Raw genomic sequence first — 25,352 nt, 5'->3', positions numbered from 1 at the left:
GTTGTTTATTATTGATCCTAATTTCCTAAAATATTTTTGTATTTGTAAACAATGAGCCCATTGTCTGCTGCCATTTCTGTTACTGTCCTTTTTACAGATTTTCGCTTCTTCGACTTTGGGCAATTTTCCTTTCTTTTTGAGGGCAAACTTGTATATATGTGAAATGTGCTGCTTCATCTCAGCATGTTGACTGGAAGCTGGGAATTCTTCTCATGAAATTATTGGCCTTCTCACATAAATAATTCCTATTATTCTAAGTGTCTGTATCTTAAATGAAGAGAAAAAGATGTGTTTACATGATGTTAGTCCATTGTGGTGGAGATTTTGTGTTTTGAAAAGAAAAAGCTTCATGTTTGGATGCTTGTCCATCTCTTAATAAGTAGCTTCTGAGGAATGCTGCAAGGCTCTGCCAGTGCTTTTTATAAGCATGAAGGATTGTACAGGTATTTAAAATCTGTAGTGGGCATTCTCCAATTATAATCAACTCCTACTTTATTTAAACTCAAATCAAACTTGCTAGTTGACCACCTAGTGAGTATCAGCCTGGAGCCTTATGAAGGTGGAAACATATCTAGCAAGTGGGAGCCAAGTTATATAGGACTGGCTTTCCTCACATTACTACATTCATATGTTTATCAACGTATTTTAAATATAAAGATTTACCCCTCTCAGTTTTTAAATAGTGATAAGCCCTACTGACCTCTGTCTTACTTAGGCTTAATGCCTGGCACTTTTAAATTACTTTTACTGTCACCTACAACGTTTAAGACAAATCCAAACCAACGAGTAAATGTAACCCTTCACAGATGTTAGCACGTTTATAGCATAGTTGTTTTAATAAAGCACAGTAACAGCTTTGTTGCAGGAAATGTGGGCAAATATCTCTTCCAGCAGAAAATATGGGAAGAATTTAAGGAGAAAGAATATTGGGGCACTTTAGGTGGTAAAAGTAAAACCTATATGCTTAAATTGCTGAGGCATCTCTCTAGCACATTTATTTAATCCCCCAGTTTTAGATCTAATTCCTGTTGGGGCTGGTTGTCCTATAGAACCCCCATATGTCTGTAGGACAGGAGGAAAGTAGGGCTTTTTTATTCAAAAAGCCACCTAAGTTGTGAAATAGAAGTTAATCAGATCTGTCGTGTACAAATTCGGAGTGGGATCTGGTTCCGCTTTTACAGCATGCATGATTGCTGCCCAACAAGGCTGTGGAGCAGCTCATGAGTGTGATCACAGCACATACAGGACAACAAGGCATCAGACCCAGCCAGCCGGGGTTTGGAAAGCCAGGTTCTGCCTGATCAGCCCCTGCTGGCTGGGTCTGATCCCTTGTGACCAGGTGACCCCCGCGGTGGATGAGGGAAGGGCTGTGGATGTAGCCTGGCTCCAGGCCATGGTCTCTCCTGGAAAAGCTGGCAGCCCATGGCTTGGACAGAACCCTCTTTGCTGGGTGAAGAACAGGCCCAGAGAGAGTGGTGGGGAGCAGTGCTACATCCAGTGGGCAGCCAGGCACCCGTGGTGCACCCTCATGATCAGTGTTGGGCTGGGACCTGTTTAATATCTTTATTGATGATCTGGATGAGGGTTTTGAGTCTACCGTTAGCAAATATGCAGATAACACCAAGCTGAGTTAAAGTATTGATCTATTGGAGGGCAGTAGTTCTCTGCAGAGGAACAGACGGGCTGAGACCAGCAGCATGAGGTTCAGCAGGCCCAAGTGCCAGGCCCTGCAGTGATCCATGCAGTGCTGCAGGCTGGGCAGCAGTGGCTGGATGGGCTGGGACCAGCAGCATGAGGTTCAGCAGGGCCAAGTGCCAGGCCCTGCAGTGCCCCATGCAGTGCTGCAGGCTGGGCAAGAGTGGCTGGATGGGCTGAGACCAGCAGCATGAGGTTCAGCAGGCCCAAGTGCCAGGCCCTGCAGTGCCCCGTGCAGTGCTGCAGGCTGGGCAGCAGTGGCTGGATGGGCTGAGACCAGCAGCATGAGGTTCAGCAGGCCCAAGTGCCAGGCCCTGCAGTGCCCCATGCGGTGCTGCAGGCTGGGCAGGAGTGGCTGGATGGGCTGAGACCAGCAGCATGAGGTTCAGCAGGCCCAAGTGCCAGGCCCTGCAGTGCCCCATGCGGTGCTGCAGGCTGGGCAGCAGTGGCTGGAAGGCTGCCCAGTGACAAGGAATCTGGGCGTGCTGGTCAGCAGCTGGCTGAACACCATCCAGCATGTGCCCAAGCGGGCCAGCAGCATTCCAGCCTGTGCCAGGAATGGTGTGGCCAGCAGGAGCAGGGAAAGGATTCTCCCACTTTACTCAGCACTGGTGAGGGCACACCTTGAGTGCTGTGCCCAGGTCTGGGCCCTTCCGTGCAGGGGGGACATCGAGGTGCTGGAGTGTGTCTGAGGAAGGGCAGCAAAGAGATGGGGTACTATTAATGGGGTACAGCCTTTTCCAAGTCAGGCCAAAGAATCAGAAAAGAAAAGTAAATGCGTCAAAAATTTAGAGAAATCTTGAGTTATTGAATGAATTATTAAGGTCTGAAGGGAAAATTGGATTAATTCAAAATAGCAGATCACCACAGATCAATGAATGTATGCAGACTTTTATAAGCAGTTAACAAAGCAATCTAGGATTTGGTGGTATGACAAAATGTTTAATTACCCAGATATCCTTTGAGAAAGGTATAATAGAGTAAGTTTAACAAGCATTCACTAGTGACTTTTTTCCTTTTAGCGATGTCATAGTGTTTTGGTTTTTCTTTCTTTAGAAGGAAAATGAAAGCAACTTGCTGGAAAGTTTCTATAGATGTAGTTTTAAAGAGTGAGAAACCAGCTAAAAATGGCTAAGTGAAAGGCAACTTGATTGATGTGACAGTGCAATGATGGTACTCACAATGTTTAGTAAAGAAAACAAAATAGAAAAGGTGGATGTCAAGAAGCAGACTCTGAGAACTAATAGGACTAAACTTCTCAAGGGAATAAGGATTGAAAGAAAGCTTTTTAAAAAAACAACAAACCTCCCACCCCCCCAACTTTCAAACTCTTTTTAAAAGTGAAAGGTCAGATGTGAAGGTAATCCAGTTGCAAAAGAAGGCTTGGAACTAAAATGTTGATTTCAAACACATTAAGACAGTATATTAAAAGGGAAAATAATATTGTATTCATAAGATAATGTGGATAAACATAGCAGAAAAATACCAGGTTAGAGAGAGAATGTTATGAAGGCTAACGCTGATAGGCTCGGAAATCAAGTATGTCAAAGAAAGGAACATTGTATGTTAGAAAATCCTAATACTAAAAGGAGGAACAAACTTGTTTTAAGTCATGCTAGGGACAAAGTTCTTAATTTTAATTTTTTTTTGGTATCACATTTTGCTAAAAAATTGTAAACAAGTGTTAAACGTACTATTTCTAATATCAGTGAACTAGCATCTCTATCCATAACAAAAAAATTCCCCCAAAAGTAAGATAGAGTCTCCGTGCAGACTGAGTATTTTCAAATATCTGGTTGATAATCAAACTTAAATTACTGCAAGAAGAAATCTCAGAATTGTTATTAGTCAAAATTAAAAATGGCCACAAGAGTGGTTACTGAGAGACTGCATATGGAAAAAAGCACTTATTTTTTAAAAATAAGGGAAAAATAACAAGGATGAAGCAACAAACAGATTTGTCAAGAAAAGGGGATCACAAAAAAGAACTTCCTATGCCACTATGGCTTTAGATAGAAGCAGTAGATTGAAATTGGATTCAAATCAATTTATATGTGCAGGCTAGAAACATTAAATGTTCACTAGGGAAAAGTCAGTGAAACTTGACTGTGACAGGATTTCTCTTTGGCTCAATTTTATTTTGAATTTTCATATGACCTGGAAATTGAAATTAACAGTATGCTTATTAATTTTTTGGTAGCATGAAGTTGACAGATATGTCAGTATTTAAAAAAAATAGTGTTGTGTACAAATGGTCCAAAACTAGTTAGGATGCAGTTCATCAAGGTGCTGATTAGAAACGACGGCACAAATACAAAGGACAATGCCTGTTTTGGTGGAAGGCTTCTCAGGTCTATGGCAGAACTGCCTGAGTCATGTTAGACCATCAACCATCATATCTGTGCAGGTTTGTTAGGTCTCAGTTAGAATCCCATATTCTGTTATGCAAACCTTAGTGAAAGAGCAATGGACTCTTTAGTGAGAGAGCAAAGAGGAGCATCAAACCATGTCTGGATGCCTAGATCACAGACCTAGAAAATAACTACACCAATATGGAAAGACCTGGGGTGAGTTGGAATGAATGAGAGAACTCTTGGGAGAATGTGGTAGCAGTCTTTAAGTATGCACTTCTGCAAAGTGGAATGAAGGAAATGGTTTCTGTAGTGAAAAGTCAAAAGAGAAATTGTGCTTCATTTGAAGAACAACAACAACCAAAAAAAAAAAAAAAAAAAATCCAGATGAGCTATTAAGAAAACAGTAAATAACTTGGTATTTTAAGTAACCTATACCCACTAGGGGCGTGAAAACAGATTAGACAAAAGCTGAATTGGAAAGGGCATGAGCATTGTTTAATACTTCTAGAGGGCTTGGAATAGGAGATTTTCCATAGTTTCTTCTAGGTAATTTTTCATGTTTCTTTTCAAAATGTCTAATTTTCTATATAGGCGAGAGGACATGTCAGAGAATTTTATAGAAGAGCTAGATGCAGTGACAGACAGCAGTAATAGGGAAATGCAGTCCTCAAAAGAATTGGTTATTGCAGGACCTAGAGTGTATATATTGAATAAGACATTATGGGGAGGGTGCAGTTTCCCTAGATTATCAATACATCTGTACCTGTGGAATGCTGAATACAAACCATGTTTCATCTGAAGGTAGTCCAGTAACATTCATCTGTGAAATGCCTGTAAAACATCCTCAGTTAGTAAAGAAGAGAATTAAGATAAGCATTCAGTCATGAAAAGAAGACTGATCAAAAGGTACTGTGTAGTGTAATTTATTTTTGTATTTTCGTGTATTGACATTGTCAAGCAAATTTTTTCTTTGATATATTTCATATTTTACTTCATTTTTAATTCTGTTCATTTGAAAGCATTAACTATGGATTTGATTCTTTGAACAGTCATTAAACTTTAATAAAAGCTAAAAATGCTTTGCATCTGTAAGTTATGCAGTATTAACTTAACCTGAGACCTGGAATTGTTTTCGAAATGTGAACACCTTGTTGTTATAGAGTGAATCACTTAGGAAAAAATGTAACTCTGGTACAGAAGAGTATTTCCCCAAACATTAAAGTCAATTTTGGTCTACTAATGCACATCTAGTAAATTTCTCGTTGTCAAAGAAAACTCATAGACTTAGTAATCAGTGAAAACATCTCATTTTTGTACTAATATTTGAAAAAGGAGATAGGAAGAAAAGCAAAAGGGACAATGAAGAAGTTGATTGAGTATTAATTTATAGTTTCATGAATAAAGAGGTGCAGATGGTGTATGTCTAGACTCTCATACTAAAAACTCTGGAGTTTTTCCTAGCTTTCAATCTGAGCCTTGTTCTTTGTGGTTGAAGAAAGAAACACTGTGAACTGGAGGAGGTTGTGGCTCTTAAGTGACTTGCCTGCATGCTGTGGGAACAGACATGATATTTATTTAGCACAAGTCCAGTAAGTGCTTGGCGAATCTGCTGCCCCTAAAACAGTATGGGAAGAAAAAGTATATTTGAGAGTAATGATCAGCAAGACGGGCAGAGAGGACTCCTTGTCCCAAGAGGGTGGGGAGATACAGCAGAAGTACGCAATTTCTGTAGAGGTTAATACAACATTAAGAATACAAGTGTTGTATCACCCTCTGCCATCCCTCTGTCAACATGGAGAACATGAGCATGGCAGTGGTGCTAGTGCTGATAATGGAGCTGTCAGAATGGATTCACCTTGAACTGCACATGCTCTCTGGAGATCATGAGAGATTCCATGATAGCTGGCCTACGTGAAGTTCTCTCTTGCCATGATTTTCCTTCTAACAGCTGTTTTCAAGAGACCATATGTATGGTCCCACAAACAGCCATCACATGGGATGGCAATCCATGCACAGCTTTAGACTCAGACATTTATTTTATATATTTGACAAAGAACAGTTGTATGCTAAAAAGTTCTTGGTAAATGTTTGACTTGCCAACAAATTCCAGTGTAAAACTCAGATGAATTTAATCCATTCTTTCATACTTGTCTGGGTTTTTTTGAACCTTTGTGTTGTTAGCTGTTGTATGAAACCCAGCAATTGGCTGATGATTTTAGCTTTTTTACGGCCATCAAGTAAATAGTGACTTTAGCAAGCCCAGAAGATGATGTTCATGAACAATGTGTTGTTAAACCGTTATGATGATTTACCGAGACTGTTAAAGGAAAATTAATTAACTTGGTGTTAGAAGCTGAAATGCGAGATAGAGAGTCTTCCTTGTAGTTATTGATGGTGGCACATATTGTTTGAGTTTTCTAAGAAGGAGCGTTAAAATCTTGTGCTGGTTAGGAGTATTAAATTCCTGGCATTGTGTGAATGTTTTTCAGACACTCCCTTGTAAGTATTTAGAGTTATTGAAATTTAACTAGACTCAGAATGCAATTGGTGGAAACTAGCTCACAAATCATGCTTCGTAAGCATTATTTTCATATCTTTTCCTTCAGAAAAAAACCAAGAGGGGTACAAACTGGAATACAAGACATTCCTTTTAAACACAAGAGGGAAAAATCCCAAGCCTTTGAGAGTGATCAAACACTAGTATTGGTGCAAAGAGGTTGTGGAGTCTTCTTCCCCAAAGAGAGTCGGAAACTGACTGGACACAGCCTGATCAACGTAGTGTAGTTGATTCTGCTTTAAGCAGAGTTTTTGGACTAGGCAATCTCCAGAGGCCCCTTCCAATCTCAGTTATGATATGATCCTGTGATTCTATATTTGATGACATGAGTTTGTGTCTTTGAAGAAGTCTAAGTATTTGATGCCTACTCATAGTAGTTTCTTTCAACCTAATGATTTTTCTTTTTTATTATTTTATTGGATATACTGTATTGGTTGACTGTCTCATTCTGAAAAAAACAGACAAAACTAGTAATTTTAATGTTTATGAAGAAAGGAGGAAATCCATTAAAAGCATAAATATGAAGTTTTTTGTTACCATGTGTATGAGCACCATGCTTCACATGTTATAACTACAAATTACATGATAGTAGCCCTTGACTTTTGGCAAGGTTGGGATAAAGTACACGTATGAAAATTTAGAGTGGAATTTTACTTAGATATATTTATCTTGTTTTTGGAAAATACCCTGGGTAAAGGTGCTAGAGGATATAGATGAACTCTAAAGGTCTTATGATTTACAGGAAGAAAATCCTCTGAAGCAGGGAAATGCGAACAAGTCAGTTATATTTAGATGCCAAGGAGAGTGATGAGTAGGAGAATTAAACTACAGTGGACCACCCTGAAGTGGTTTTGAAGCACCTTGCCCCAGAGCAACCCTTTGAACAAGCCAACATTAAAAAAGGAAAATAATTTTTTTTTAATCCTTTGCCGTTTATGTTCTGTGGGCTGTGAGTTCCTTGGTACTATTAAAAGATGCATCAGATAATCTCACATCTGGATTGTGTCTGTGGCTTTACTCAAATTCCTTGTAGTTATATGACAAGAACATTGAAATATGCAGATGTAAAGAATATATCAGTATGCCTTGGCTTTACCTTGTGATATTTTCTATTGTTTGAAATATTCATATGCTTGAAATGTAATTTTCTCATCAGGTAGTGCTGTAGAATGTCCTAGCTAATCCCCTTCAGGGATTCCCCTTCAGCTGGTCCCCTTTGGCACTCATCTTTAGCAATGGTCTCAGTGTGTTTAGTAATGCTGTAACTTCAATTCCAGTTCAGAACTGTTGTAGTGGCAGACACAGTGTGCAGTAGGTGCTGTGTGGATAGTTGGCTGTGTAGGATATATAGCAGTCAGGATTAAATGGCAATAAAGGAGTCACTGAGCTGCACTAATAAACCAGCCGTGATTACAGTCTGTGCCAATGCACAGGCAGAGATTACAAGATGTGTGCTGATGAATAGACCATAGACTTTCTGCTTATGGTATTTTTCTTTGTGTGAGGTAAGTGAAGAGAAAATGGTGGTGTAAGAGTATGGTCCTAAATTACATGAAATATGTAATGAAGGTAGTATAATTGAGGAAGTTGAATTAAACATTCCTTCAGTTTTGTGAGGTCACCTCTTGTTCTTAGTTCTGTTCATCAATGTTTTCCTCATTTCAATATTTTATAGTAATCTTACTGTTTCATGGTTGTCAATAAAAACACTTTGCTTTACTGTTCAAATAAACTAAAATTTAATCACTTGAAGTGTCATGCTGTGTCTAATTTCAGAAGAAATATGGAATGCAATTTGCTCTTCATTGTTGGACTTTTTTTGTGCTTGCTTTTCTCAAATTCTAATTTTTTTTTTGCTGTAATCTCAGTTTTGTGATCACTTGTATGAACAAAGACACAACGTTGTTCTAAAAGATTTGTAGGTCTGATTTCTCATTTTTAGCATATACAATATCGCATAGTTTGCCCATATTAGTATTCTTTCGTGCATCATATAATATATTTTATTCAAGGAATTCAGAGTCCTCCAGTCAAGCTTTCGACCAAACCATTTTGTCCCTTTAATAGTAATTTTTTCAAATAAATTAAAGTGAGATACAGTAAATGGCTAAACAGAAAAAATTATATAGTAAAACCAGGAATAGAAATTGCATTGTAAGCAAAATTTATCCTTTTATGGGTACAGTATCTTTGGTCTTTATTTCCTTCATGATAGTATGTAGAACTTCTAGTAGCACTTGAAGTTTATCAGGTTAAACTCCTCTGGTTTACTTTACAGCAGCTTCAGAATAGCCACAGGTGTTTGTTAAATTTAGGATCAGGTTCAATTTGTTTTAGAATAAGATGTATCATTGGTTCCTTGACTGCATAGCTGTTCCTGTCTCAGGATCTGTTGGCCCCTTTTCTGCAGTGCTGTAACTTCAGGCAGGTGTCTTTATGCTGTGGCTGTGACCAGATGTAGGCACAAGAGCTTGGCAAGGCTTTCACTCCTCTTTGTCACCCTATTGCTCTTTTTGCAAGGCCAATGCATTACTGGCCCCTCTCAGCTCTCCAGAAGCCACAAGATTTCCTCTTGGTAAAACTCTCAACCAAGTACTGCTCATCTGTTATAAAGAGGCCCCATTTGGAGAAGGAAAGCTGTCATTTTATGTCTTATGCCATTATATTTGGTTTTTATTACCAAATATCCACCACTTCTTGTTTTCTTTTTTTTCCCAGAGTAGCCTTTTAAACATTTTAGTGTGAACTTTTTTCCTGTGTCATGGGAAGAATAAATCTTAAGTTTCTCATTATAGAAATTGTTAGAATTCTTTGATGAGTCTTGTAAAAAATATTCCTGAATATTTTTAAAAGATTGACTTTTTTCCATATGGTTTGTTTCATGAGCATATGGGTCTGCTTTGTGGTTTTGGAAGATACAATGATCCAGATTTTTTTTTTTTTTTTTGCATGTCCTAGAGTCAAATATTGGGATTTTACAAAATTCTTTAATTACATATTGCAGAGTAGAAATTTGCATTCCACACATTCACTTTGCTTACTAATTTATTCTTAATACTTTATTATTTTGTACAGGTGTCATTTGCAGCTTTTTCCTGTGTCCACCCCAATATCTCTGGTTTTGCGAATAAGCCAGTAAATGTTTTATTAACTCATTAGGGTGCACAGTGGGTATGTGCATACATACTTGCACATCCTTACCCCATTCCACGTGCACAGTATGTGGAAAACATCAAGAGAGAGAAAGAGTCAAATCACTGATTCTTTTTCATTACTGAGCCTTCCTTTTTTTATTTTTTCAACAAGATGTGAATTTCTGTCCTAGGAACATGGTGAAAGTCAGGTAGGTGCAGTGGCTTAGCACATTCTGCCCTCCCACCTTGGGCAAGGCAGTTAAAGCTGTGTTGAGTGAATGTTTGTTAATTCCTGGGCTTTCTCTGCCGTTCAGGGAGAGGATTATGTGGGTTTAGAATAATATTCAGAGCAGCCAGTTTACTGAGCTGGGAACAGCCTAAGGCTAACTAATAAGAGGGAAAAAAGCCTGAACTCAGAACCCAAATGTCTGTGGACTCACCCTTTCTGGAGTCTGTTTTTTTTAATGTGGGCTCCAGTCAGGTGCCTTTGTCTTCTTAAGATCTAAAACCTAGAGAATTTTTTAAAGCTAGGCACTTTTAAAACATTTTTGTCTCAAACAAGGAGGAGCTCTTCTAATTGCTCAATTTATCTCATGGTTCAAACATTCACTTGGCAATGGGGGAACTAAATTTAGTTCTTTGTAAGCCTACTGTTTCAAACTAAAAGTGTGGTCCTCTCAGAGAAACCTATCCATCCTTGGCAGAACGCTGTAGAGTAGATTGGTGCATTACTGTCCATGGCTGTTGATGAAACTGCTCTGCCATGTGAGAAAGCCAAGCCTGAAAAGGTGCAAGATGCTGTGGCACAGTGCTTAGCCCTTCCAGCTCTGAGCAGGGAGGCTGAAGTGCCTTAATCCTCTTTCCAAGAGTGACTTGGGGATAAAATACAAAAGTACCTATGTCATGTCCCTTGCCTTGTTATTTTCTCCATATTCCATTTTATGGCTTTTCACTATGGTGCCTGACAGCCTATAACTCCCAGTAGCCAATATTAAACTGGCTCACATAAAGCTACAAATGACTCACCCATGTAAGGAATATTTTTCCAATAATGCATAAAATAAAACATAGACTGTGTCAAATGCATCAAGTGCATTTAAATAATTCCTGTGTGAGGTGGTGCTTAGTACAGTAAGGGGATACATGTGTGAATAGATTCCATAAGGCAAGAACAAGCTGTTGGTGTCTCCTGCCAGGCAGACCAGTGAGATCCACAACAATTCATTCTTAAAATTCCAGAAGGAATGAATTTCTGATGTCTCTGGAAAGGATACAATATCATTGTGTGGCTCAGATCCCTAATGTGTCTTTCTTAATTAAAACTCATTCATTTCAGGAATTAAATATAGCTCTCAAATTGTGCCAGCCAGGCTGGTGTACATATATGTAGTCACATTGTGAAGGCTATACTAATACACAGCTTCATCATTCCAGATTGTGGCTGTAGCCAGCCTTGGTATTTACATATACTTTTATGTCTGAAACAACATGTTAGATGTTTATGTATGTTTTTCTTTTTGCCATTAGCATAAAAAAATCAGAAATATGGACCTTCCATCTCTTCTGATTTCCTTTTATTGCATCTTATGCAACATAATCATGCTGGAAACTGCAGCTGCTCTATGTTTTCAGAGATGTATATCTTTCTAAGGATATATATTATACTTACCTTATTTTTGATATAGAAACTATTTTTCAATCTGGTCCTTGGTACATTTCATTTGAATAATTTGAATAATCCTGGAAGTCTTTTAAAAGTTTGAAATTTTAATAAGCCTAATGGAAAATCATGTTAACCTAAGAAGTGAGTGTCCTTAGTTAAAGAAGTTAGAATTTTTAAATATTTGTCATTCAATCTAAGTTCTGATTTTTTGTTTCAAAAAATATGATCAGTTCTTTTCTCAATGTTTTTTTAAAAGGAATCTCTATCTGAATTAACCTAATGAATAAGTAGTTTTCTCCTAACTGCCTGGAAGAAGCAAATAAAGGGCTTGACTCTGTCACTGCCTAGTGATTCAGTAGCTGTGATTCCACATAACTGAGAGTAATATAGTGTCCTCTAAAACCAACAATGTCACCATTAATTCATCAGAAACACAGCTGTGAACTTTGGTTATTCTTTTTTACCAAAGCAACTGGGCAAAAACATTCCAATGTGCAGTAAAGAAAGTTCCAAGCAACTGGGGTGCACAGTGCTTTGTGTTTAAGCCATTGACCTTGTAATGTGATCACACAGACTTTTTGTAAATTAATCTTTCAGATTTTATGAGTGACATGTGAACTTTGACTTTATGGGCAAAAGACAGACTCCAGCTTCAGCAGAGTCACCTGTATCCCAAATGCATGATAAATTTACATAACTTTCTTTTGAAAAACATGAGCCTCTCGGTGCTTTCATGTCTTTTACTAGGGGAAGTATTATACTGTTTTTTTCCTTTTTGTGCTGTGGTGTACATCATTGAGTATAAATGGGATTGTCAAAAGCTTAATTTAAAAATATATTTTTTATCCTATTGCAAGTATACATTTCAAACTGCAAAATATAAACTTTTCTCTGAGTTACATGCATCTGTATCATTTTACATTTTTGTAATTTGTTTGTTGTTTCTAGAATTGTTTTAATTTCTCTAAAAGCAAAATTTCTTAGCATCAATATTTACTCAGCTGTTTTGAATTGCCTTTTACGTATGAGCACATTCTGCACAAAATGGTTGAAAAATTCAAACACTAAAATATTCTTCTGTCATCAAAACTTTTTTTTTTTAAACCGCGAGTCTTTTTACTATAAAGCCTTCTACATGAGTTAACTATTTTTTCTCCCTGGTGCAGGAAAGCTGGTATGCTTATGCTTAGAAATGCTGTTTGGTCTGTCTGATTTCCTGTACCTCTGTCACTTGGCTTGTGGCCTGCTCCTTGGTGATGAGGAGGAAGTACAGGAGCCTGCCCAATATGATTGTGTGACCTGTTGAATGCTGTTGTTGCTTCTAGTTACAGACACGCAGCCTTCTCTTATCCACCAGGCATGGATTGGCCAGGAAAAGTGAGTGGAGACAAGGAGAAATGTTCTGCAGTGATGTGTGTGTTGTCAAATCGACTGACTGCCTCTCCAAACTGAGTGAAGGGCTGCTTGCTTTTTATCTGTATGCAGATACCTGTGCTTCTGATTACATGAACCAGGAAAATAACAATCAGGAGCTGCAACACTTGGAATGCATGGGCTTTTTCAGTTGTCCTTGCCACAAGACATAGGGAAGAGAACAAACAAAGATGCTGAAAGTGGTTTTTATTGCTAAGGCCTAGGGAATTGAAAACTATTACAGTTAGTGGCAGAAAGTAGCTGTTTTCTCTCATTGCCTCAGAAGAAAAATAGAGGGGTTTGTTCTCTTACCTGTTCTTAAAATGTTTATGCTGTTTCTAGTTTGGCAAAGACATAAAATACATGGGTTTTTGGTTATAATAACATATGAAATTTATCATGCCAGCAGGTATGTAGACAGTACTTTTGCACATTTACTTTGCTAGACAAGCCTGAGAAAAAGTGTATTTTAATAAATAATCAAAACGGAAGTTTACTTTAACAACTAGACTTTCTGTGCAGTGCCTTTTGTAGTTAGGAAAAAAAAAGTTATAATTTTGCTTTTTTAGGTGTCTTCATAAAAACAGCTGCCAAACATCAAGTGGTAACAATAGATTAGCACTCATATTATCTTAGTCTCAGCTTTTTTAATGTTATTGTTATGTGGTAAATGAGAATTTTCTGGTAATATATATATGAATGTTTCGAGCTTTAACTCCTACTATTGTAGTTACAGAAAGATTTTGTGCCCCACCCCCTATGCAAAATCAAGAACGGGTGCAGGAAGGCTTGAAACTCCAAATAAAATGTTTTGCCTGGGGCAATATTGTTCATCACATTCTTCCTAAAGGCTTTTGGGTTTTCCTTTTGAATGGAAATACAAGAGCCAGATGCAGTTACCTCATTTCAAAATACCCTTCCATTCTTCAGTAAAGAAAAAGCTTCTTATTATTCTCTTCCTTTCTAAAAAATGTTATTTCAGCGCTCCATAAAATACATGCCCACTTTGACAAACACAGCTACAACCTGATGTTCCCTGTAGAAACTTTGCACTTGCCTTATGGCAGCAGCCCCCACCAAAAGAACTGATGAAGCATTTTGTTTCTCTGGCCTCTCACAAGCAGAGACAGAGATGTGGCACAACTATCCACACCCTTAGTCATTTATCTATGCTTATGTACAGGGATCTTTCCCTTACAGACAATGACAGTTTCATAGATTTTAGAGGGGATCTTCCTTTATGGGAGTAATTATCCATGCCATGAATTGAAAAGTACAGAAACATTTCAGAAGCAGTGAATGGGTACTTGATTTTTTCTTTTTTTAAAGACACTTCATAGTCCTGAGACTGTGAGGTAGGATTCCATATTTGCGATTCACAGAGCTACAAAGATTGACAACTTCTCTTCTTTATTCCTATAAGTTGTGTAATTTTTGGTACTGTTAATGTTCTAGATTTTAGCAGTGTAACTAGTGTGATACATTATGGGTCTTGTTATTTAAAGGTAGATAATAGATTTGCAATTCTATATTTCAACATATTTCTTCACCACAAGTTTCTGAAAAGTAGTATATTGCTTTTTCTGTGACTTGCCAAATTTATTTTTTAATATTGATTTCTACTTCTTCCCATTTATTCTCTTTTGGTTGAGTAGCCTTTTAAATGTTTTGTCAGAAAGGCTTCAGTTTAAAAAGAAATTAGTCAGCAAAGTCTTAACTGTTCTGTCCTTAAATTTTATCTGGGTCGAATTACACTTCCCAGTGCTGGTGTCTCTCTGCTGCCTGTGAGGACCTTGGGGAGCTACAGCTGACATTAGCACTTGGCCAGGGCTCTTGGTTTAGGTGGCGTTAATGTGAAACAAAGAGAGGATGTCAAAAACTCTATAAGAAAACCACATTCATAAAAGAGAATTTGATCAACCTTAAGTTGAATAACTGAGATTGTACCCTACCTATATTCCTTCACTGGAGAACTCTGTGGGTTTCTCTATCTCCTTATTCTACACATAGCAACCTTCCTTCAAATAATTCTTCTGCTGTCAGAAGAGAATATTTATGCCTTCAAAATACGTACTGCAGGTCAGACTTACAATATACATTATCATGTTACTCAGAAAAAGTCAGTATGTAGAGGTGCCTGTTGCTATTGATGCACAAAGCCAACCAGTTAAGAGTCACTTTAAAAGATATCCCTGAAGAGTATCAGAAAATTGAGTCTGAAGCTTCTGTCTGTGGTTGCTTTAGATGAGTCTTTATGGCCTGCTGCTCCTTGGGCCAGTCCTTTCCATATTTTGTGAGACTAAAGTGCTCTTAATTGCATAGGTCATCTAGTTCACGTGTTTGTGGCTTCTCTGTTTTCACAGCATTGCAGAAGGACAGAATGGTTGGGTTGGAAGGGATTTGAACCTCATCTAGTTCCACCTGCCCTGCCGTGGCTCGGGATCCTCCACTAGGCCAGGCTCATCTAACTTGGCCTTGAACACTTCTGTTCTTAAACATTTTCTGTTCCTCCAGCAGATTATAGACCTGTAAGCATTCCTAAAATCTCTGGATAGCTCAGTGCAGTTTAAAAGATGCTGTATGTGAGGGTGATCCCATTATGCTACACTATTCCTCGGAAAAAGCCAATATGACAAAAAAAAAAAAAAAGAATAAGAAGAAATGAGGTTTTGTAACAGAAAACAGCTGCAACCACATCAAGGCATTTTTGTCTACTCTACTGGCTTTACTGAAAATTAAAGCCACAACTTAATATTCAAGGAAGAGATTTCTATGGAATGAAATCTGTTAAATACTTAATAACAAACAGTTAAAAACACAAAATGGGATATTTAGGAAACTGGTTTTGAATGCTAAATAGTCTAGATTGCAGAAGTTCTGCTTCTTCAGGAGAGGCTAGAAAATGAGAGGCTTATTCTGAGTAATGGATTGTAAATACCATTTCAGGAATTTGTGTCTTATGTTTTCACACACCGTCAGTGTGTTTAATTAAAACCAGCTTGCTTCAAATGTAAGAACTCTTGAAACTGTATGAAATCAAGTGCTTTAAAAACAGGGAGCTATCCATTTGTTGAGAAAGGTTATAGAAATAAAAATTTTTAAAGTGGCTCATATATGGAAAAATACTTGGACTTTTTTCTATCTGCAAACACAGTAGATTAGAAGAGATAAGTTTTGAACTAATCTTCAGTTAAAGAACTGAATTCCTGCAAAACATCTGTTGACAACCTTGGAGTAGATGGATTTTCAAATTCAAAGTGATTTAAATCAGACACTTTTCTCATAGTTCAGTGTTTAAATGAAGGGGAATTTACATCATTATTTATGCAGCTTTAAAAATTCTTAAACTTCGAAATTACATTCTCTAAGGAACACTCAACTCTTATTGTTTAGTGACTGGTAGGATATCCAGTTAAACAGGCTCTTTACATCAAGTCAGTATCTCTTTGCCCTAGTCAGGAAAATATACTCTGTGCACATTTAATTACACAATTTAATATATATTTATTTAGAATTTTAGTTCTCATCTTCAGTTAAAGATGCTGAATAAAATTGCTTCCTTCCTTAAATCCTGTTTACTTGAAATTTGTGCCCTGCTGCTAATGATGGAAACTGGAGTGAAATTGAATAGCAGAACAATTTTGAAACTTCACAAAAGAAAATTTTTATTATACAATATATACAAAAGTAAAATGTGCTATACAACTGGTGTTTGGACCTTAGGGGAAATGGTACAATATAACATGATGCATAAGTCTTATATTAACTCCAAAATTACAGAAAAAGCCATCATACTAATGGAAATACATATTTTGATGAGTTATATTTAATATTTTAATTGTTTAGGTTGAATCCAATACTGCTTAGGGTCTAAATGTTAAAAATACCCTATCGGTTCAGATAATATAAACGGAGCTTCAAAGTCATATGTACTTAATTGAGGAAAATGATGATGCAGAGTAATTTTCAGTTACTTGGAAAATGCTTATTTTTTATTACAAGGTGTGCTTGATAGAAATGTTACAAACTTCAGGCCTGCATGACATTTGCAGGTTCTGTTTCGTAAAATTACCTTCCTAAAACTTGGTGGGGACATACTAATTTAGATTTTAGTGCCCATGGGTGAGAACCTGGTAATATGTAAGCACATATAAAACGTTATGCAACCTGTAGATCAAAAGCTACCATGAAATGAAGTTAAAATTGAAAATTAGGGTAAAAAGTACAACTTGTAGCAATTCAGAAATACAGCTTTTTGGGTCTTTAAAAATGATGGAATCATTTCCGTAAGGTTCTAAGAAATAATTCCTGCTTACAAACCTCTTCATTATACCCTCCTATAGTACCATGAAATCTCCGCAGCTGCAAGCAATGTTGCTTGGTGTCTGTAGTGTGAAATGAAAATGAAATTATTGCATAAGATCTTTGTGCTTCCTTTTTTCTTTTTCCCTCCAACTTCTGTTACCTCTAGCAGCCAGTTGCTTTCTCTTTCTGAAGTTTACAGTGTGGCATAGCTGGTGAAACACACTTCTCCTTTATTGGCACACTCAAGCCACAAGCAAGTGACTTGATATTTTTGAGAAAGGCAGAATTTAAACAAGTGTCACACCTCTTTTAATGACTAAAATAGGCATGTTTATGACAAGTTCTTGGAGGCAAAACTGATTTAATTGTTTTTACCTCTATAACCTATGGGCTACCTTTAAAAAACTGCTGCAACTATCATGGCTTGTCTCCACAGTTTTCACTTTGCTACTCTAAATAAGATCAAAATTCGATGAACTCATGTCTCCTTTTGATTTCTGTTAAAATTTCTCTTTGTCAGAGAAAAAAGGGAAAAAATTCTAGGTTTTTTTTTTTTTTCAAGTTCATTTTCTCTTCTGAAATTCTGAATTTTTTTTTTTTTAGTGGAGATTTTATTTTATTACACAAGACATTTTATTCCAATGTATAATCACTTTGATGTTGAGGTTCTGGTGGCTCATAATGTTACAAGTTGAATTTTCTTTTCAGACAGTGATGTTACTGCATGCCCAATAATCTCCTCCTCTTTTTATCTGGTGCTTCTGTTTTTTGCCAAGATACTTCTGTCCTTTCTGTGTTTTGGCTCTTAGCAGCAGCAGCTACCAAAAATTGACTAGTAGACCTGTTTCTTTTGCCCTTACACAGACAGAAACAGTGGAAAAAATAAGAGAAGGGAAAATTTAACTAACAGAAGTAAATACAGCAGAAGGAGGGAAAAACAGAAGCAGGAGATTTTCTCCTATGGCTTAGGAATGCTGCTCATTCTTGGAGATGTATGTCATTGCTGAAACACTACAGAAGTCCCCAAGCCCACTAGACATAAGCACAGAACTACCAGATGGTAAATCATGATTGTAAGGAGCTCTTAATTTCTGGATCCATGATTCAGCTTTCAGTCTCAATTTTTAACACCCTCAAAACCATGCACATTACTGGCCTCTCCAAAAACACGCTCATTGAGTTGTGAGCATGTTTCTGGTCTACTCCCTTTAATATTTTCTGCCATTACATTCTGAACTGACCCCTCTGAAGCAGCTGTACAGAGGAAAGATTAACTTTTTTCTTTTACATTCATTGAGCTTTTTCTTTTAACACAGTGTTTATAAAACAAACAAGCAACTACTAGAAGCAGTAAAGTGACTTATGCTGAACACTTAATTTCTTTGTGAAAGCAGATGTGTGGGTCTCTGTACTGGGTTTGGCTGGGATGTTGATGTTTTCTCAGCAGCCTACAGGGTGCTGTGTGTTGGATTTGTGACCCAGAAGTGCTGATAACTCACCCATGTTTCAGCTGTTGCTGAGCAGCCTTTGCACAGCACCAGGGCCTTCTGTGGTTCTGTCTGCCCTCCCAGTGAGCAGTCTGGTGATGTGCAGCAGGCTGGGATCAATGACCCAAACTAACCAAAGAGACATTCCATGCCAATGCATATAATCTTATGCACAGCAACAAAAAGGGAAAAGAGAAGGTTCTACAAAGTTAATAATTTTTTGGCTGGGTGTTGGTCTACCCATGGGAGATGCTGAGTGATTGCCTTTGTATTGCTTGTTTTGTTATTATTCTCTCTGTTTGCTTGTTAAACAGTTTTTAATCTCGATCCACAAGTTTTATTGCTTTTATTCTTCCTTTAGTCTTTTTGCCTTTAGTCTTTTTGCCCTGCCCCACTGGGAAGTAAGCAAGCCTCTCGGTGGTGCTTAGTTACCTGCTGGAGTTAATCTACAGTGGGCATATTACATTAATTTAAATCAGTTTACAAGTTATGGACACCAAACTGACTCCTGTGGTGCAAAAGAACATGTCTGGAAATTATAAGAAGCTTTTCCACAATGGCATGATGTGTGTGGTTTGTATGCAGCGTATTAATAATATTTCACAGTTGCACTGACCAGTACTGTTTGTAGACAAATACATGATGCTTGGTGTGATGCAGAAAAGTGAGACCTTGGAGCCCATGGTCCACATTGAGTTATGTGGACATAGAAGGCAAGGACTAGGAAAATTGCCTTTTCAAAGCAGAATAGAGCTGTTTGAGAAACTGTCAATAAGTTATTGAATAACTGAAACTTACAAAACTTCCCTGGGCTGATCTGTCGAAAATCTGAGCTTTGTCTCAATAGATCAGTATTCTCTTAAAATGGAGTCATTTTATCAGGAAGAAAGCAGTTACCTCAGAATTGACTGTTGCAGTCTCACACACTAGTAAAAACGTCAGCAAATTAGGCATCAAAATAAATTATTTCAAACAAATACACTATCATGTGAACTATTGAGTGCAGCACTTTCAGACTAAGGAACAAAATTTCCATGCTTATAGATGTGCCAGCTACATGAGTCCTTAAACATCCTTCTGACTTAGTAGTGCTTGCGCATTTACTGTGTGTAATTTTTTTTTTTTATTATTTACTATAATTAGAAATAATCCTGACATGTTAGCTTTCTCCCCGTTTTAAAATCTGATATGGGCTTTCAGTGATAGTCTGGTTTTGTTACTGTACAGATGTAGAAAGAAAGCCTAAAGATTTGAACTTGAAAACTTGTAGTCACAGCAGGGCTATCCACAGCAAAGGACGAGTTTGCATTCCTACCACATGCAGTAAGGTTTTCTCTATAGACTCCTGTCACGGAGGAATTCAGCAAGGAACAAGAAATCTTCAGTCAGAGGAGGGCCACAAGTGTGTGAAAAGCTAACCACACATAAACAGTAAAGGTCATTAGCAGGCTCCTAAACTCCTGGCTAGGAATTAGTTTTTTGGATCATTAACGGTAAAAAGCCTAGGAAATGAATAGGACTCAGTGTCCTATTAAAAATTAGCCAGAACAATTAAAAGGTTTTCTAGTTTTTAATGGAAACCAGACCTGATACCTCATTTTCCCTTGTCTAGTGGGCTGTTTCTGCATTTTGAATGACACTCATTTTATGTCCTTGTGTTTTTAAAAAATGTCTTGAAGTATTTATCCTGTATAGGAGTTGTAAATTATTTACAATAAGGGGAATGAAAGCTTGGGAGATGTAGAATCGAGTGTCTCCCTGAGCCTGTGTTTCTGATTCCAAGTCATGGCTCTGAACTGTTACAGTTGGTTGTGACTGGATTTTTTCTGATGTGTGCAAATACATACTCTGCAGACTCCTAATACAGTTGTTGTAGTATGCAATTCCATGAGTTCAAATGCTCATTTGGTTGCAAATGCACAGCCTTTTTTGCTGTGAGATGTCTTTCCCAACGGTGTTTCCCTAAACTCTGTTTCCTGATTTTAACAGCAGCCTTTCTGCTTTCATTTCAATGTAAATGCCTGGCTGCTGAGTGGATGACTGGTGGCTATCTTCTCCACTGTGTATTTTTTCCTTAAGCCTACAGTCATCTCTTAAGTTTGGCAAAAGAAAACAAAATAACAGTGTGCCTTTAGTATTTTAAAACGTCATTTTTGGAGAGGTTTATGAAATACTTTCTGTATCTTTACATGCATGTCTTACAAAAAAGCCAAAGGGAGAAAAAGAGAAAGAGAGTGAGAAAGAAAAAGGAAGGAACAAAGAAATGTTTTACACTGTCTGCTTTGGCTGCAGGCCTGCCACTCTGGAGAAAAACAAGCTCACTAGTTCCCAAACTTTTTAACTCCAAAGTTATTATATTAATTTCCCTCCCCAGATGCCTTAGGCTCTAAATCTTACCTCTCTGGTAATAATCAAGATAATCTATGAATACAAGCCATATGATTTTCCTGAAAGATAAAAAAAAGAAGAAAAAAAATTGGATGAGGAAAAATGGACTGCAGATAAATGGGATGGGGATGGGGGAAATAAAAGGACGAAAGAAAGGCAGGACAAGATGATCTTCCTCCCAATGTTAATTTTGTACTGATCATTCACTTGCTTCATATACATAATTCCTTTCTGCAGTGAATTGTCCTCTCCTTAACATAAAATTAGCTCCAAATGATCTTGGCCAGGAGGTTTGAAATATGTTAGTATGGAACCACACACTGAAAACCATATGGGAATCCATGTGGGTTTCCAGATGTGAGCATCTTCTGTGTTACAAATATAGTAATGTTTACACAGTATAATCTGCTCTGTGGAAATACTCTCGATGCAGCTGTGCTTCCAGTAGTGCTCTCTTGTGCTGTGCTCTTCCTGTGTGGATGCCCTTGCTTCTTACAGTGAGTCCATTCTGATAATCGCTGCTTGGAAGTAAATGTTACACTGCAATTAAAATACTTTTTCAAGAAATTGAAGGACTTTTGCATGGGCTAGTAGTTTAGATCAAAAGTGAAAATTTGAAACATTTCATGTTTCATTTTTGATTCATCATAGTGTTTTGCTACTAATTTTTTCCCCTGAGTTATTTTTCATCAGTGAGTACTTTCTACACTAGGATTAAAATTTAGAAGACTAAGTAAAGTTTGAACGTGTTGTAATATTTTGCATGTTTTCTATGTAAGCACTTAAGCTTGAGGTTTGATTTCAGTTAATATTATCAAAAATACATAAATTGATACCAAGATTACTTGAAATCTCAATATAATTCCCTGATGTGTTCATTTAAATCAAGATCTGTACCCATAATAGTAGCCTGTTGATGCTCTTTTTCTTTCTCTCTTTTTTTTTTTTTTTGAATGTGTAAAAGCCCTTAACATCTTGATTTCTTTAATGCAGTTGCAGTTTTATGTGCAAGAAAGAAACTTGGAGTATCTTTGGAAAGGAAATTGATGTCTGCAGGAAAAGACTATTGGGTTAAATAACTCTATAGAGCTGAGCTTGTGCACATCAGTTGGTGCCTGAACTGTACAGGGTTTTGTCTGTAGCAGTGATTATTAGCTATTTATAATGTTTGAATATGCAAGTACAGAATGGTGACTGAAGGTCACCATTGCCAAATGTCATTCTTGTTCACTTTTTAGTGTCATCTTGTAATTTTAATAGCCACAAGTTTTTCAAAGAAATATTCTTTCCTTCCTGACTGGAAGCTGTCCTCACTGATGAACATGAGTAATCAGTTTTGAGGTGAAATCCACCCACCCTGTGGTACCTTGGCTGTAGCCAAGTCATGTCATATATATCAAATAGGATAGTATGACTCCTGTAGTTGGATCAGAGACCTTCAGGGAAAAAAAATATCAGCTAAACACCTGATATTGTTCTCACCTCTGAAATGACAGTATCTCCATCCTCTAGCACAATGTAAAGTAAATTCTTGGTAGAAATCATTACACAATGAATAAAATTTTTGTTTTACATAAATCACTGTAGCTTAAGGGCTCATTAATGTGTCAGGTGATCTTGGAGGTTGTGTAAAACTGAGATTTTGATTGTAGTAAGCATTTTTCTCTATTAAATGTTGCATAGTGTTTCCAACCTTTTAAATACATATTATGATATCTTCTAAGCTCCTATTTCATGGGCAAATATATTACACATATCTAAAAATATTCCTGTCTTTACCATTATAATCTTTAAATTGCCAGGGAAAATTGTGCTACTTTGTTTTTAGGAGCATTAAGGATTGTAAAAGCTGGAAGTAACTCCCTATTGCTAACCTCTTTAAGCAAAATATCCTTTGCTGTTCTTCACCATAACCAACTAATATCAGTCATTACCTTTAACATCAAATTTTAAGAAATGCCCTGTGTGATAAAAATGATGGAAGTGTGCCAGTCTGTGAATAGGAAATTAACTGAAAAGATGCATCAGTGAGCTGTGCAAGCAGTGGCATCTTGAAGGAAGCACTAAAACTGTCCTACAGAAGACAGAGCTTTCTTGTGTCCTTGCCATGGCAGGAAAGTGATGTGCTTTGTGTCACATGGTTGAGAGAGAGAGACCAGGTGGCATTTCCAGCATGAGAGGCTGGGAATATTTCAGTCAGCATGTGACATCTTTGTGGGCTGGTGCTGTCCAAAACCATTTCTAACCCCGGCTGCATTGCCCCAACAGTGCTTTAGGAATGTGCTGTTTTGCTTTCAAAAACTGAAATCTTAAAGAGTGTCTGTGTGTGTGTGTCTGTAGGTATTCATAGCAAACCAATAAATATGAAAAAGTGCATGCTCTGGTAATTAAAAACCAGTCAGATCTCATGGAAGACTATGCAAAATCAAGGGCCTCTCAGTGCCTTGTGGACATCAGGCTTCTTTCCTAACTTTCATCACAGACTCTATCTAGAACCTACTGAGGATGCTGCATAAATTTTGTGATTATGGAAACGTATATTTAAATTCAGTTTGAATTGAAAGACATTGATATTTGTTTAAGGATTCTGCCAGTGTATCTCTCAAGCTGTTTTATGGCACTGCTTTTCATTAATTATATTTTGACAGAAGAAATTCTCGCCTTTTTTTTTTCAGACTGAAGAACAAATGAGCCTCTCTGAAGAGCAGCTTAAGACCCTTCTGGAAGAATGTATGCAGCCTCAGAGAACAATGAATAACGTTACCATGCCGCAGTCTCAGGAATCTCTTTCTTTTGGATTAAGTCCCCCTTGTTACACAAGTCAAGACTCCACTCTTCACTCCACATCTAGTCTTTCCAAAATGTTAGTTGAAGACCATATTGTAGGGATGTTAATGGCTCAGGAAAAGGCTGGACTCGAAGACAAAAGCTTATGTGTTAATGCAGAGAGCAAAATCCCTGGCTACTATACCAGCAAAGCATTGGCTGGTAGTCACTTATCAAAGGATTCACTGGCCCAAACAGAGGAACCTGATGACCTAGAAGGTTTACAGAAGGTGGAAGATAAGAGTATTACTGAAGGTTACTTTATGTCAAGAGCACTCAACACAAAAAGACTGAAGAAACCTTCTTTCTTGGGTGAACCATTATATTGCATCAGCAGGAACAATGAGCCGTGCACAGAGGCTGACATTCTCAGCATACCACTGCAAACCAAAGGAGGTGAGACTCTTAACAACCCTTTAGAATAGGCTTTTGATTGTAATGAAAAAACCTAAGCAGGTTCTCACCAAAGGTATGCACCAATACACACTGATTATTACGGTGGGACAAGAATGTTCTTTTAGAAACCATAAAACTGTGCCAAAAATAATACGCACAAAATAACAGAATGTTTATTAAAATTCTTACCCTGAAATAATTGACTAGGATTTTTATGAAATATATCACTGATGTTGATTAATTCTGTCAGCTGGAAAACAGTGTTGAAAACACATATGGATTACCTTTTTGGTAGTAGAAAGTCATGTTCATTGTTCTGTGGAGAGCAAATATTCTCACAGTAGCTGGTACAAAAATCCACACGAAAATCCAAGTGGTTCATGAAAGTTTTTAATAAGGTAAACTTGGTCATATAGAAACAAACATGACCTGGCTGTATGAAAGATAATAAACTGCTTTTAGGGAGTTCAAATTTACACACATAAGATAACAAAATTAATAGTACTGAACAATTACTTTTAATTTGGGAAAAGAAAGAATAGACTTTAACCAGCAAAAAAACCCAAAAACAACTCTCTGTCTGGTATTATAAAACAATTGTGGAAATGTCTCTTGTTTTTCTATGTTCTTTACTCATATGTAATTACATAGTGATACTGTAATCTAAATCTATATTTAGATTTTTAACCTAGGACGAATTCTCTTCCTGGAAGGCCCAATGTTCAAATAAGCCAGATTTTACGCAGGTAAACATTTTATTTTTTTCATAAAAGTTTTGACAGTATGAAATTTGTGATTCTAGTGCTAGAATCTCATCTTACTAGAAATCAATACATTTTGCTATGTTTGTTGATTGGTCTTTGTTACACTGGTTATCTGTTCTGGATTTAAAGAAACTGTTTTTTCACAAACATCAGTAATTAAGAAGAACATTCTAATATCCCTCTACTATGTTAATTTCATAATTATAAGCACAACACTTTCTTTGATTGTTTGTACTTAATCTTTCTACAACGATGGGAATTTTAATATTTTTCAAAGTGATTCTGCCTGTCAGAATGCAGGAGTCTTGGTATTGCTGATTTTACACTGCCGGACAAGGTTGATATCCATACTTACCTGCACTACTTTCCC

General features: G+C 37.2%; 1 protein-coding gene across 5 annotated transcripts in view; it reads left to right on the top strand.

The window, feature by feature from the left end:
• The window catches only part of FSIP1 (fibrous sheath interacting protein 1), a 66,152-nt gene that overhangs the window by 38,944 nt on the left and 1,856 nt on the right, over nt 1-25,352 (top strand). For 4 of the 5 annotated variants that reach the window (XM_058026429.1, XM_058026430.1, XM_058026431.1 and 1 more), the window contains one exon: nt 23,672-24,247. In XM_058026429.1, coding sequence (XP_057882412.1) covers nt 23,672-24,247 — 576 coding nt within the window. Of the gene's footprint in view, nt 1-23,671; nt 24,248-25,352 lie in introns of those variants that run through there. The other variant, XM_058026432.1, reaches the window with a different exon arrangement.

This window comes from Melospiza georgiana, chromosome 6 (assembly GCF_028018845.1).
Source record: "Melospiza georgiana isolate bMelGeo1 chromosome 6, bMelGeo1.pri, whole genome shotgun sequence".
Lineage (NCBI taxonomy): Eukaryota > Metazoa > Chordata > Aves > Passeriformes > Passerellidae > Melospiza > Melospiza georgiana.
This window is presented reverse-complemented; position numbering and strand designations above follow the sequence as displayed.